At 30.1% G+C, this 14,800-nt stretch overlaps 2 protein-coding genes across 2 annotated transcripts; both read left to right on the forward strand.

Moving 5' to 3' along the window:
- The first annotated feature begins 1,310 nt into the window (after window positions 1-1,310).
- HELRODRAFT_188027 (hypothetical protein) lies at window positions 1,311-4,995 on the forward strand. The gene is made up of 9 exons (XM_009011357.1): window positions 1,311-1,531; window positions 1,631-1,737; window positions 2,121-2,237; window positions 2,417-2,560; window positions 2,727-2,830; window positions 3,000-3,219; window positions 3,328-3,347; window positions 4,624-4,836; window positions 4,865-4,995. Exons 1-8 carry the CDS (start codon window positions 1,351-1,353, stop codon window positions 4,634-4,636), a joined length of 906 nt encoding a protein of 301 aa, XP_009009605.1. The 5' UTR covers window positions 1,311-1,350; the 3' UTR covers window positions 4,637-4,836; window positions 4,865-4,995.
- Window positions 4,996-11,710: 6,715 nt separating this feature from the next.
- Window positions 11,711-13,372, forward strand: HELRODRAFT_159474 (hypothetical protein; the record flags this gene model as incomplete). The annotated part of the gene is made up of 6 exons (XM_009011358.1): window positions 11,711-11,779; window positions 11,952-12,054; window positions 12,128-12,444; window positions 12,568-12,678; window positions 12,821-12,992; window positions 13,059-13,372. 6 exons carry the CDS (start codon window positions 11,711-11,713, stop codon window positions 13,370-13,372), a joined length of 1,086 nt encoding a protein of 361 aa, XP_009009606.1.
- Between the last annotated feature and the right edge of the window lie 1,428 nt (window positions 13,373-14,800).

Raw genomic sequence — 14,800 nt, forward strand, 5'->3', positions numbered from 1 at the left:
CCGCTTCGCTTTGACAGAGCTCAAATGCAAAAAGAACCTCGCCTGGCACATCTTACGTGTTTCGTTCAGAGTAATGCAATGATAGAAATAAAACATAACCGTGTTTGAACTATGCAAAAGAATTGCATATTTGAAAAGAAAGGATGAATTGAAAAGAAATATGCATACACGTGTGTGTATGTTTATTTCTGTTCGTACGTGTGTGTATGTATATTTCTGTTTGTACGTGTGTGTATGTATATTTCTGTTCGTACGTGAGTGTATGTATATTTCTGTTTGTACGTGTGTGTATGTGGTTAAAAAATGATGTTACTTACTGGTGCTCTGATGTATGGTGATACATTATGACGTCAAATATTCTAGCAGATCTTCCAAATGCATTCGGCAATGTTAAGCATCTCGCCTCACATAAATTTCATCGCTGATCAGTTGGTGGATATTTTTAAAAATTTAAAAGGTTTCCTAGGAGATATAAATGTATTTGTCAACTCGTTGGAGTCAACATTTTTGTTCTCTTTAAAAATATTCAATAAATTTACATTCAACGTCATCATCGTCGTCATCATCGTCGTCATCATCGTCGTCATCATCATTATCATCATCATCATTATATCATCATCATCATAATCATAATCGTCGTCATCAGATAACAATCATCATTTATCTCTTTATCTTTATTATCCCATCATCATCATCATACACCGATACAAGATAAATAAAACGTGGAAAAAAATAGCACATACACAACATACAAATGGGAATGTGTGTATGGATGTGCGTGCGTGCTTGCGTGCGTGTGTGCATGTGTGTGTGTGAGTGTGTGTGTGTGTTATGTATACAATAATACAATTTAACATATATTAAACATAAACTAAAGATGTTTCTATTTGAAAAACACCATTTAAAATTTTCATGACAGAACTGAACGAACTACACCGAATTTTTAATGGGAATTTAATTTTACCAATCAAGTTTATTCTATGAAAATGTTCATTCAATTCTTAAATAATAATGGCCATAAATCTTTTTAAACGTCTTGGGCTGGATATTTTTATTGGGGTTAATGAGTTTTTACAAATTTTAAAAATAATCTGTGACATTTTAGAATATATATATAGTTATTTTTATAAAATTTTTATAGAATTTCACAATTATTTCAATTTTTAATATTTTTTTTTATATTGGACAAAGTTCAAATTTTTTTAAAAATTTAACAAAATGCGCTTTAAAATGCAAAGAATCAAAAACTGCTTAATTGAAAAGTGCCTTGGCCGACTTAAATGTTCTTTCCCCTACATTTCCATACCTAACTCAAAGCCATTTTCCACGATAATCGGGCGCCTTGTTTTTATGCTATTTATTTTTTTTCTTAAATTATTTTTTGATTTTTTTTATTTGAAAATGTCGTCAAGAGATCTGTTACTAAATGGCGATTCACCGTATTTGTCAGAATTATTCGCTGAGAAAACGAGTTTGACAAATAATGACCTGTCTTGTAATTTTAAACATTCGAAAGTTCTGCTGGCGCAAGGTATTTGCATGTTTTGCTCATTATTTTCATAAGTATTCGACATATTTTTTGGTGAAATTTAATTACAAATGAATGGTGTTTTATTAAAAACTCAATAAGAAATCGATCGAGTGACAACGGGATCGAAAAAGATGGTCGACTTACACGTCAGTAAACCAATGAAATTGGAAGTTAAAGTTCGCCTGCCGGTCAAAGAGTACCCCAACGTTAGTGAATTTAGATACAAACTCGACTAAACTCTTGTACAACGTAATATGTCAATACTATTTAATATGCCATAACTGCCTATGACTAACATGCCTATGACTTTATAAATACCAATTTAATTCTGTAGTATAACTATTTATTTATTTGGTATTTATAATATAATAAGATCATGCCACATTACATGACATGGTCATATTTTTTAAAATATTGACTTAACGGTTTATGGTTAATAAACATGACAAAGCAAAAATTAAAAATTTAAGCTTTGTACTGGCAGCCATTGAACCAGGCAATATGCATTAATGACATTGGAAAAATGTCATTTCTAGCTATTCTGTTGCTGGAAATAAATTAATGATTGTGTTCAAAATTTGTTTTATAGTTCAATTTTATGGGCAAGATTATCGGACAGAACGCAAACACACTTAAGCAAATGCAGATTGAGACAGGAACAAAAATGATTATTCAGGGAGCTGGTTCACTCAAGGATAAGTCCAAGGTATTGCCACTTTTATTGTCACTTCTATTTTTCATTTATTTCCATTACTGATCGTTTTGTGTTGACTACTTTTATGAATTTTTGGATGGTATTTAAGAATTTTTTGTTATTATTATGGTGATTGTGATGAGGAGGGAATGATGACAGTAAATACTCTGATAATATTCTGTGCTAATTAGGAGGAGGAGTTGAGAAAAGAAGGTGGCAAGTATGCGCATCTACACGAGGAGCTGCACATTCTCATTGAAGCTTTTGGCTCTGCTTCTGAATGCTACTACAAAGTGTCTCTTGCACTAGGCAGGCTCAATGAACTTTTCATGATGGTTAGTCTTTCCTTTTTTCATTTTGTTTTTTAAGTTTGTATATATATTTTACTTGAAAATTTTTACTTTTTTTTAAATTATTTTCTAACAATCAGTTATAAAGTTAATTTTATTATGAGCTCTCAAGGAATTGTTATAAATTTAAATGGTAAAATGATGATTATAGGAGAACATTGGTGATGGAGGAAGGATGATTCCAGGTAGAGGAGGACCGATGGTACCTCATCGACCACACCATGCCAGAGGACCACCTGCCAGTCCTGCTGCTTGGTTAGTGCATTCAAAACGGTTATATTTATTATATTTAACAATTTTTATGGATATTTTCTACTCATTTTTTCACTCCTTCAAAACTTTAAGCTTCCTCTGTGTTGTTATTTTAACGTTTTATCAGAAAATCAAGATTTATTACTGTGGTTTATTAAATAAAAACTAACAGGCAATCAGGTAATCCAAGAGCCCCTAGGCCAGGGCCTGCAACAACTCCAAAATCATCAAGTCAACCAACTCACCACCACTATGCCGGCAGCAGTAGCACAAGCAACAACATCAGCAACAGCGGTGTCACAAACAACAACAGCAGCAACCACCATCACCACAGCAGCAGCACTTCCAGCAATGCTTACTCTCTCTCTTCTGCCTTCCCCAGTCATGGAAATGTATGTTCCTCAGATAGATTTCTACACTTTTTTCAGACATCTTCTAATACTTCATCCACTTTTAGTAGATGAATTATATTGATTAGCATTGTTTATTTTTTTTCCCAGGATATTCCAAGTTATCTAAGGTAAATTTTTTTATGATATTTCAGTATTTTTTTTTAGTCTCAATGAACTTTAATTGACTATGTATTTAGTGATTAAGATTAAGTGAAAATAAATGTTAACAATTTAATTACATAATAGTAATTAATTAATTGCGACAACTGTATAGAATTTTCACATTTTAAATTGAGGCCAAATTATTCTCATTTATGCATGCACAATATAAATATTTATTAGTTTTTTTATGTAATGATAGCTTATTAATAAAAATAATATTTGATTAATTAATTGAACAATAATAATTAAATAAATAATAATAATTAAACTAAATATTCAACTATCAAACAACTTTGATGTCTAGTTCAGACTATCCATTTCAGCAATCTGATGCTATGTATAGTGGGTCTAATTTAATTTAATTTAATAATTAATTTAATAATTAATCTTTAATCTTAATTTAACTTTTTATTAATCACTAACATTAATTTGGCAACGGTATGATGAGGATTGTAATGACGATGATGTGATCATTTTGATTGTGATGATGAAGTTTTTGATAGTTCATTATGATAATGATAAACTATGAGAACATGGTAATGATTATGGTGATAAGCCTGATAGTTATGATTTTAAGGATGATAGCGTTGATGTATTGTGACTCTTTAATTTAATTTAATTTTTTCTAATTTAATTTAATTTAATTCTCTATTAAAACGATATTATCATATACTAATTCACTGAATAAGTTTAAAACAAAAATAGTAACAGTACTAATGGTAGTAGTAATAATATTATTACTGGTGCTGATTAAAGTACCTTGCCTAAGTTTAATTAGAGAAACATTTTTTTAATTTAAACAATTTTTTGCGTGGATTAAAAATAAATTGGTAAACTAGAATAATTTTTATAAAAAGTGATGATAATTATTATTACTAATTATTTCTGCATTTACATTTCACTTTCTTTAATTGAAAATTTTACTTTCCTATTTTTTGAAAACGCTCCAAATTAAGAAGACACATTTTTTTAATTTTTTAAAATTATATTTACTTTATTTATTTTTTTATTTATTTAATTTCTAACACCAACAACTATCTCACGCACACACCCACCCACCCACCAAAACATCTCATCACAGACATAACAACACAAACAAGCTCGGCAAAATGTTGCAAAAATCGCACCGCACTTATACATTCGATGCCTCGAACAAATAGACCACACAAAATTAATAGTTGCAAAAATTTCTTTAATAGTAAAATATAGTTATCAACAAAAGTAACATCAAAATTTATATAGGTATGGCCACTGAGAGATACAAAGTGGCCTTGGCAGCGGCTGTAGATGCTGATGACGTTTATGGTAGTTTACACTATCCAACTACGACTTCTATTTCTTCTGCTGCTGCTTATTCTGCTACTTCAAATATCAGCACCATTAAATCAGGGAGAATTCATTCTAATATTAAGTATCATCCTTATAAGAAGAGCCATCATAAATAAATGAATATGCGTGTGTGTGTGTGTGTGTGTGTGTGTGTGTGTGTGTGTGTGTAGTTGATTTTATGTGGAACGTGTATGTATATTTACACAAATATGTGTATGTATAAATTAATTATTATTAATATGTTAAAAGTTATTGATTAATATCGCATTTTTATACATTTATCATCATTTTTATTATTATGTTATGTCATGTTGTGTCATGTCATGTTGTGTATGTTGTCCATTTGTTTTGGCGAGCCATGTTATAGTATAAACTGAGTAAGAAGATGATATATGCATTTGAGTTGAATCTGTAATGACAGTAGATGTGTGATGATTTGGACGTTAAGTTTATTTATTATGTGACGAAGATGATGATGATGATGATGAAGATCATCACTGTCTTTTATGTTTTAACAGATTCTGCGTTCGTCAGATGTTGTTATATATAAAAACAATAAAAGAAGACTAATGAAATGTGTGTGTGTCTGTCTGTCTGTCTGTTAAGTTAAATATACACTGAAATTTAAATTACGTTAGAGCATGAATGAAATTTAAACGTAACTTTGCTGTGTTGCAAGCTGAACATTATGACGGCTTTAATGTATTTCGCTAACGTGTTAATGTTATGTCAGATTGTCTATTTGTGTATTGATATATATATAATATATATATATTATATATATATATAAGTAGGATTAAGACCGTAGAAGATACAATAGTTAAGATATATATTTTTTTTTTATATATATTGTTAAGAATATATATATATGTTTATATATGTTGGTAATAGACCATAATTTTTACAATATTCTATAAACTCTACCGAATGTTTTCATTAGTATGTTTGTAGTTCGTTTTTTCGATTTTTCTCACTAAAGTTTTTTGGAGAACGTTTAGTTTATTAAAATTCAAAATAAACTATTTTCCGAATTCATTCTACAAATAAGGCCATATTTCGATTCCGAATGAATCATCATCAGTGCAATTTAGTTTATATGGGGAAATATTCACTTTGTCAAAGTGAACTTAGATGGAAATTAGGTGTCAGATTTCTTTATTGGCTGGTCCATCTTCATTGGTTTCCTTTTCTTCATCGATAGCATCATATTATTCTTTTTCATTATTTACAATGCTAGTTTTTATTACTTCTTTGTTTTCATTGTTGATTATGCGCCGGGTTGGGAGTGAGGTTGTCATTTTTTGTTTTATATTTATTTTTGCTTTATTGATGTCAATTAGGACTGCTTCTGCAATTTTAAGATGCGTGTAGTTGATGTTCTGGTATATTACTTTGATGTTGCTGTTGCTGTCGAGGATTTCACGGCTTATAGTGATTGAGTGTGTTGAGTCCAAATGAGATTTGATAGCACCACTATGTTTATGCATCGTAAGCCTTCTAGTCAGTGAGGTAGTAGTAATCCCGATATATGAGTCATGTTGACGTGCACAGCCGTCAAAGGGGCAATTGATCTCGGCATTAATAAACCATCCAGGTTGATTGCCTCTGGATGTTGAATCACTACTCACAAATGTACCAATTCACGATACAAATGACATAATTATCAACACCGTTTACCACTCAGATATGATTCCATTGAGCATACCGAAAGCACAACTGAAGTCCCTTCTTCAAATTTGCACTACCGAAGCACCATTCCACAGTCACATAGGCAAACTTTTCAAGCAAATCGACGGTGTCGCTATGGGATCCCCTCTTGGTGTACTATTTGCCAGTTTTTACCTAGGACATCTGGAGAATGAGACCTTCAAAAATAATGCAAATTTAAAACCAATTATCTACGCTAGATAAGTTGATGATATCTTTATCTTCTATAACGATCCTGAACAAATCACCTAACTTCTTGGTACCTTAAACAAATCAAAATTAAAATTTACCATTGAAATTGAAAAGGAACAGCGTTTATCTTTCCTCGGTGTGTTTGTCACCCGTGGCGAAGAACGATTCAAAACAGCGGTCTATGTCAAAGAAACAAATACAGGAATTTGTTTGAATGGACAAAGTGAATGTACCGAACAATTTAAAGACAGCACAATAAAATTATTTGTAAACTGGGCATTCATACACTCTTCTGATATTGAAAATCGCGACGCTGAATTAAAAAGAGTCACCAACCTGCTTGTAAACAATGGATATAAGACTTATTCTATTGAAAAGTTTATTAAAGGCAAATTACTACACAACAATAACCTTCCAAATACCAGCACTCGAGATAACGACATCATCTTGTATTACAGAAATCACATGTCAACTGCATACAAAGTAGATGAAGCTATTTTTAAACATATCAATAAAAATGTCAAACCAACCAACCCAAACAGTTAAGTTAAACTCCGAATTTATTACAACAATAAAAAGACGTCTCACCTAATATTGAAATACAACTGTAGTCTTAGAGATAACTCTGTGCTAAAGCGTAGTCACCTAATATATGAATTCAATTGCCCCTTTGACGGTTGTGCACGTCAACATGACTCATATATCGGGATTACTACTACCTGACTGACTAGAAGGCTTGCGATGCATAAACAGAGTTGGCTATAAATCTCATTTGGACTCAACACACTCAATCACTATTAGCCGTGAAATCCTCGACAGCAACATCAAAGTAATATACCAGAACACCAACTACACGCATATTAAAATTTCAGAAGCAGTCCTAATTGACATCAATAAACCAAAAATAAATATCCAACAAAAAATGACAACCTCACTCCCAATCCGGCTCTTAAAAAATAAAGCTTCAATTTTAAACAAACTCAATCTTGTCAATAAAAATTTACTAAGACAAATTAAAAAATTCGAATACAAGTTGATAAACACTAATAAATCGGTGGAATTTATTACATATTGTCAAGAATTCGGTCTTCTACTAGCATATATATATATTTGCAGATTTTATTTCCCGATTTAGTTCATTCAGTTCGTTGAATATATATATATATCCTTTCAATTCGATTTTTAGTTCTATATAAGATGTATATATAGAACTTCGGGTCTCTCTGGTAATGTATTTTACTGAATAAAAGATTTTTTGAATTTAATGTGTGTGCGTGTGCGCGCGCGTGGTATTACATTTTTAAGTTACGTTAATTAATAAGTGGACTCTTCATTTTGTGTGTTCTACCAAATTATTCCATCTGATAAAGTTTTGCATTATTATTATCATATTATTTTATTATTATATCATTATTAATTTATTATTATTGCCTTTTTTGATGAGTCCTTGATCTTAATTTAATAAATTTATTTTTCCTGTAAATCACAAATTAAATAATCTTGATTTAATTATTTTCTTAAAAAAAAAGATGGAGAATGAATAAAACGTGATTTAATTTAAATGTTTCGTTTCTATGTTTATGGCATATTTGATTTTTCATAACAATAACAATTAATTTATAATCATTATAACTTTTTATTATATATAAAGATATACATACATATATATATACGTTGTGTGTTTGTGTATATACGTATATATATATATGTATATATGTTGTGTGTTTGTGTGTGTATAACGCTATATATATCTTCCTCTATATGTCGTATGTCGATTTTTTGTTATTTTATTTTTGTTAAAAGTTAAAAAGGTTTTTTAGTTATATATTTATTCTCATTTTTATTATTTATAACTGTTAACCGCTTATGGTAAACATGTATTAACTAACATTTAAGGTAAAAATTAACTTCTGTAGACATACTCACTCTTAGTTCACAAAGCAACCTTTTGTATATTATATATATATATATATATATATATATATATATATATATATATATATATATATATGTATATATATGTATAACAGATATTGCATAAATAATGAATAGGTATTTATGTGAATTTTATATTTATTTAGCATATATACACGTATTATATATATATTAAAATGTGGAAAATATGTAAATTTCCGTATATATATAATTCTACATGTATAATTCTATATATATATATATATATATCCTGTTTAAGACTGTCAGAAATGTAATTATCTCTGAAAATCACAGCTTGTTTCGCGTTAGTTAGCTTCCAGTTTTATTTTTCGATTTCTTTAGCGGTAGATCGTAAATCAATGTCATGTTTCTTGAGCTCAAAACCAAAATTTTTATTTTAAGCATGATAGAACAGAAAAGCTTTTTTCGTACTCCTATACGGTGATCGTTGTTTATGTGAAAAAATCTAAAAATTAAATAGGAAGCTTATTAACGCGGAACATGCTGTGATTTTTAATAATAATTACAATATGGGAAAGTTTGAAGGAGACCATATTTTATGCAATATTGTATGAGCTCTACCGGATTGTTGGCATTATCTATTTTCATAAATTTCTAGTATGAGAAAGTGAAATGACAAACTTTAATTTGGTCAAAGCCAATGCATACAACATTATATATTATATATATATATACATATATATAATATATGTAAATACATGCATACCTCTATTAGCAGCAATGTTTCATGATATGATTAATTAATGTTTTAATTTATAAATGTTTTTTTTTTGGATTATTCTTTTTTTTATATTTGTTATAATCTAAATCGATTGATTTGTTATGTCGTGTTAATTGCTAAATTAATTAATTTTTTAAAAAATTAATTGGCTAATTATTGGTTATATATAGTTAACGATGATAATTAATTACAGTCTTTTATTTTGCTAGAACTGAATAGATATTTTAATTTATCAATTTTTCACAGGCTTTGTCTGTCTATACTAATATTTTAGTAGTCTTTTAATTAATTAATTGATTGATTGGATTGATTATTTTTCATTGGTTGTTGCATTATCATATGGACCAATCACTTTTGATTTAGTATTGTTTTCAATAGTAATAATAAGTAATAATAATACAAATACTACTTATTTATTAGTTAATTATATAATGTTTATACTAAATTTAACTAGTAATAATTGTTTACATTAGTTTTATCAATACTGATATAGATATTGTCTGAAATATATAAAATACATAGATTACTTGTAGTGTAGTAGGATCGTAATATAAGTAAAAATGTTTAAAAAGAACAATATTTAATGAGACTTGACATTTTTATTGATTGCTACTACTACTACTACTACTATTGCTACTATTACTACTTCTAAGACTGCCAGTAGTAGTAGTAGTGGTACATGTGCTACTACCGCTACTACTACATTTTCTGTAATTTTAAAATTTTGTACGTGTTTATATTTTTGTGTGTTAAAAATTTTTTAATCAATGTTTAAATGGTTGTTAATTTTGATGGTTATGGAAGTTATCATTATTATATTATTATTTTTTGAAAATAATATTAATTTTAATAGTTATTTGGAAAAAATCGTTAACCTTATATGATTATCGTTATTAATTGGTAGCTATTTCATTAATATATTTACTCTCTATTTGATGTCACCGTTATTATTCATTATTGAAATTTCAACTGCTATGTTATTTATCTCTTAAATTACCTTTATTATTTATATATTTATAAAACTGAATAAAAAAATTAACGACTTTTTTTATGCCGCTGTTATAGTCTCAGACAGTGTCAGGATGGTTACTTGAGATTAATACATCGGGAAATTTAATTACTTCATGAAATAAGGTCTAATTTTTTTAGATAGTGGCCGCCTCTTATTGGTTATGTTTTTAAGGACGTTTATTTGTTTAGTGGTTGTCGAAAAGAGATCTCTCTATGTGTAACATCGATGTAACCAGAGTGTCGGAGTCGACGCTTTTTCTTCAGACTCCGAGACAACCTGACATATAACTGGTCTTCACTGACGTTATGTAATGCATTTTTTAGCTGTTTCAGAAGTGCTTATTTTAGAATGATTTGAAATTAATTCTGGTAGTTAGAAGTTTAAACAATTTTTTATTATCTACGAAGTTTGGTATCTCTTCTCTCTGTTGTCACTCTGATCGTTCGGCATTTAATCGCATCGCTCATACTAAATTAAATTTTTCGTTTTGTCCCAGCTAACGCGAGAAAGCACACGACCGATGATTCGTTAACATTTTCCATTTTACTACTCAGCGAAACTGGCTGTTGGCACTTATATAATCCTTGAGCGATTGAAATGAAAATATTGGAGAGCTGGTATCAAACAAGGTCAAATTGAAATGGGACTGAACAGACACGACGACATGTGTTAAAGTTAAGCGTCAATAACCTGTCCAAACATTCAGTTGAAACTACCCATCATACGTGAGGCTGATGGGAGATATGAAGCGAGGTGAACGTCCTACAGACAGTTCATGAATGAATAGCGAGTTTAGTTTAGAGTGAAAGAATTTGAAAGTTGGTGAAAATTATTTTATGTCTTATAAGAGTCGCCTCGCTAAATTCATTCAAATGAAAATTAAATTTAGCGTAGGACACGTTAGAATCACTGAGTGAGAATAGAACGGATGATGGCATTTTGAAAAACGAAGGATAAAACGTAACTCGCGATGTAAAGTTTTATTTATTCAAACAGTGATACTACATGTACCAGTTCTTTTAGGCTGTCATCGATTTGGAAGCTTGTACGTGTGCATTCAACAGCCTGAGATATTTATGAGCAACTTAACAACAAACACGAGATGAGTCTAACTATTGTCTTGCTGCTTGGCTTGCTCACATTGTTATGAAATTTCGTTGCATATTTTAAATTTCTTGATATATTCACTTTGCTGAAACTCAAGAATTAACATTTCTTTAATAATAAAGTTTTAATTTATTAGGAAGATTTCGTAATATTACCCATACATAAAATGCTTCTTCACACTCTAGAAGTTTTGAATAAAAATTGACAATAGTTTCAAGCCCTGTTACTCGTTCACTTACTGTTTATATTCTCAATATATACACATAATGTAATAAAATTTGCATTTGAAAGAGCGATCGTTAAAAATGACAGATAATCACAAAACAAGAATAAAATTGATGTCTGGCAATGTACCTCTAGTGGCTTCCATTAGAGTTAGATTAATTATTATTGTTATTATATTAGATTGTATTATTATTATTTGAAGTAATTAAAATTTTTGCGCAACTAATTTAAAAATTGCAAAATATGTCATTTTTGTTATTTGAAACAATTCCTTAACGTTCAGTAAAAAAAGTTATTATTTTTATTGTCATAAATTGAAAGGATAAGCCGGTGTACTCGGTGCCGTTACAAACAACCACAACCTTAAATATCTTCTTGCCCGATTTAGATCTTAACGATAAAAAAACAAAGTCAACAACCAAAGGTTTGAAAAATTATATATTGAAGTTACTGAATGAAATTAATGATATTATTATAATTAAAAAAACACTAAAAAGATAAGGATGACAAAGATTTTGGATGTTGGCAAGCATCAGTTGAGAATAAGAAGGGCGATCAGTGCCTGACAGTGAACATGGAAGACGACGACATGGACGGTGGTTCCTCAGCGGGGAATCATGGAGATGACGATGACGATAGTGACGCGGAGCTGGATGTGGCCAAACTGACACAAAGGAACAACAATCCAAAGAACGATCAACTGAAATCGACATTTTATTACATGTCTTGGGACATTCCAGCTGGTGAGCAGAAGGAGCAGGAGTGCGTGAGTGTCATCGTCATGAAGGAACCAGATATCGTTGTCATGTTTAAGGTTCGGCAATCAAATGTTATAACACTTCATTTTTATTTATCTGCGCTTTTTCATTGTTGTTGTAAATGACTTATGGTTTATATTACTTCAATTGACAATTAAAAAAAAACTTATTCAATTTAGGCAACTGGAAAAACCGAAAAAGCCACCAAATCAGAACTCTTGATGAACTTGATGATTGATATCGCAGATAATTGTCTCAAACGTTTGAGAAAAATGAAGGACTTGCAACTGGTTATATATATGTTTCTGTAATATTTATATGAGCGTGTGTGTATATAACATTTTATTTAAATGAATAACTATTAACTATAATTTTTACATATATCTTAAAATTACAAAATTTTATTAATTTATTCTTTCACTAAAATTGTAGCCCAAAATCAGCGCCCAACATACCGATACACTACCATTGTCCGATGGAAGGATGACAAAAACACATCTGTTGGAGGTTTCTAAAACCCTGAACGAATCGATATTGCTGACTGACGTGGCTTATAAATTTCAACAAGACGACACTTACATCGGAACATACGTCCGAGACATAAGTTTGTTCACTCAGTGCAAAGTAATTCGTTAAAAAATATTTCAATGAAACTGTTTTTCACGCACAGTGTCCGCTAGAAAGAACTACGCCATCGGAAAGATGGGTGTGGTGGCAGTTATGACGAAAAAGAGTAAATACGCGACAGTCGAAGCATTCTCGGAACAGCTTTGCAAGCACATTGCCACAACCTGCCCAACTTCTCTCGGAACAATTTCAGAGTCGGACATCAAAAAGATCAACAAGAAAGGGACTGTGAAGATAGTTCATTTGCAGAAGAACCAACTTCTCCTCCAGAACTTCCTTTTCGATCCGACCATTATCGTTGCTGAAGCAGCCAGGAGGAGTTTCGTCAAAATTGATGACTTTTTGCTATTTAAATAAACTTAACTACATCAGCATTTTGTTGGTTTTTTTAATTTTATAAAAATAATGTTGCGGTACATTTAAATGAATTTTTAAATTTCAACAATCTTCTCATTCAGATATGGTGGTTTAAATTTTTTTTCCAATTGGTTACCAACGGCAACTTTTGCATTACACTTGCGCTATCGCAATTTTTAATTTTTTTAAGTTTCAAAAATTAGTTTATATTAAAAAAGCCTTTCAATATTTCAACTTTTTTGACTCTTATTTTAAGATTTACAACCAGAAATCTTTCCATTTTTTAAATGGAAATAATTTATTGAAACGTTGAACTAACAACGTACTGAAAACTTCCAACTCTTCTAATTTAATAAATACAAATGCTCAACAATTGGTAACATTATTACGATAATTTTAAAGTTTTTCACACTATAACTTGGTAAAATGTTATATAGTGTTATATAGAGTAACATATTATTATACAATGCCAAATAAGCTGACTTGGTAAAAAAAAATTACAAAAAAATCATTGTTTTTTATAGGTTTCTTAAGACTGAATACGTAAATCACAATTTTGAAAATAACTCATTGAATAGGTACTCAGTCAGTCCAAGGTATTTGAAATAAAAGAATAAAAAATGTTTCACTTTTTACGATAAAATGGATCTCATACGTTGCGACTCGGCTGTGGCGTTTGCCGCGACGAAAGTTTTTAAATGGTAGAGGGAATTTTTTTAAGCTCACGCATCGTCAACAGGATTTGTAGTATTTTTAATAGTAATGTTGAAAAGTGAACAATAAAATCAAAAACGTTGACGTTAATAACAACATTTACAACAACGCGTGTAGCAATTAAACCGATCTAAAAGTACTGGTACCAATTTTTGGAATAGCGCCAGTAATAAATACCGAAAGTTTTTGGGTTGCTGGTCAAAGAAAAGTCGACACCAAAATTTTCAACTGAAAAATTTACAGATCTTCAAAGTTTTTGGATGAAGTGAAGGCCTACAAAAGTGTGAACGAGATGAACAATTGGGCACCCGGAGAACCGAACGACGCTGGCTCAGATGAAGACTGCATTGAGATGGGCAACTACGATGGAAAGTACAAGTTCAATGACCTCAAGTGCTCATCCAACAACTGCGCTCTTTGCCAAGTCGATTAATAATGATGTTCGTCAGAACATTAATTTGATTGAATTTTAAAAATTTAATCTAACTTTAATTTAATAAATGAAATTTACAAATAAATTTTAAGCTAATTTTTAATTGGAACTCGGAATTTTTTGAAAAATAAAACGTAACGAGTTTTCGATGCTTTTTGAAGTCTGACAATTATTTCAAGTAATGGTAGCAACGTGGTCAATGGAAGATTTATTTTAGACTCAGCTGTATCTGTTATAGTTTGAATACAAAAAAGTTAGTAGCGTAATAATTGAAACTTCAT

This window comes from Helobdella robusta (assembly GCF_000326865.2).
Source record: "Helobdella robusta unplaced genomic scaffold HELROscaffold_1, whole genome shotgun sequence".
Classification (NCBI taxonomy): Eukaryota; Metazoa; Annelida; class Clitellata; order Rhynchobdellida; family Glossiphoniidae; genus Helobdella; species Helobdella robusta.

What these genes read in the sequence shown, in the direction of transcription:
- HELRODRAFT_188027 (XM_009011357.1), top strand. Translation starts at nt 1,351, where the DNA reads ATGCTATTTATTTTTTTTCTTAAATTATTTTTTGATTTTTTTTATTTG. An exon ending in CACTCAAGGATAAGTCCAAG is followed by an intron (nt 2,238 to 2,416) that starts GTATTGCCACTT and finishes TGTGCTAATTAG; the next exon opens with GAGGAGGAGTTGAGAAAAGA. An exon ending in CCTGCCAGTCCTGCTGCTTG is followed by an intron (nt 2,831 to 2,999) that starts GTTAGTGCATTC and finishes AAAAACTAACAG; the next exon opens with GCAATCAGGTAATCCAAGAG.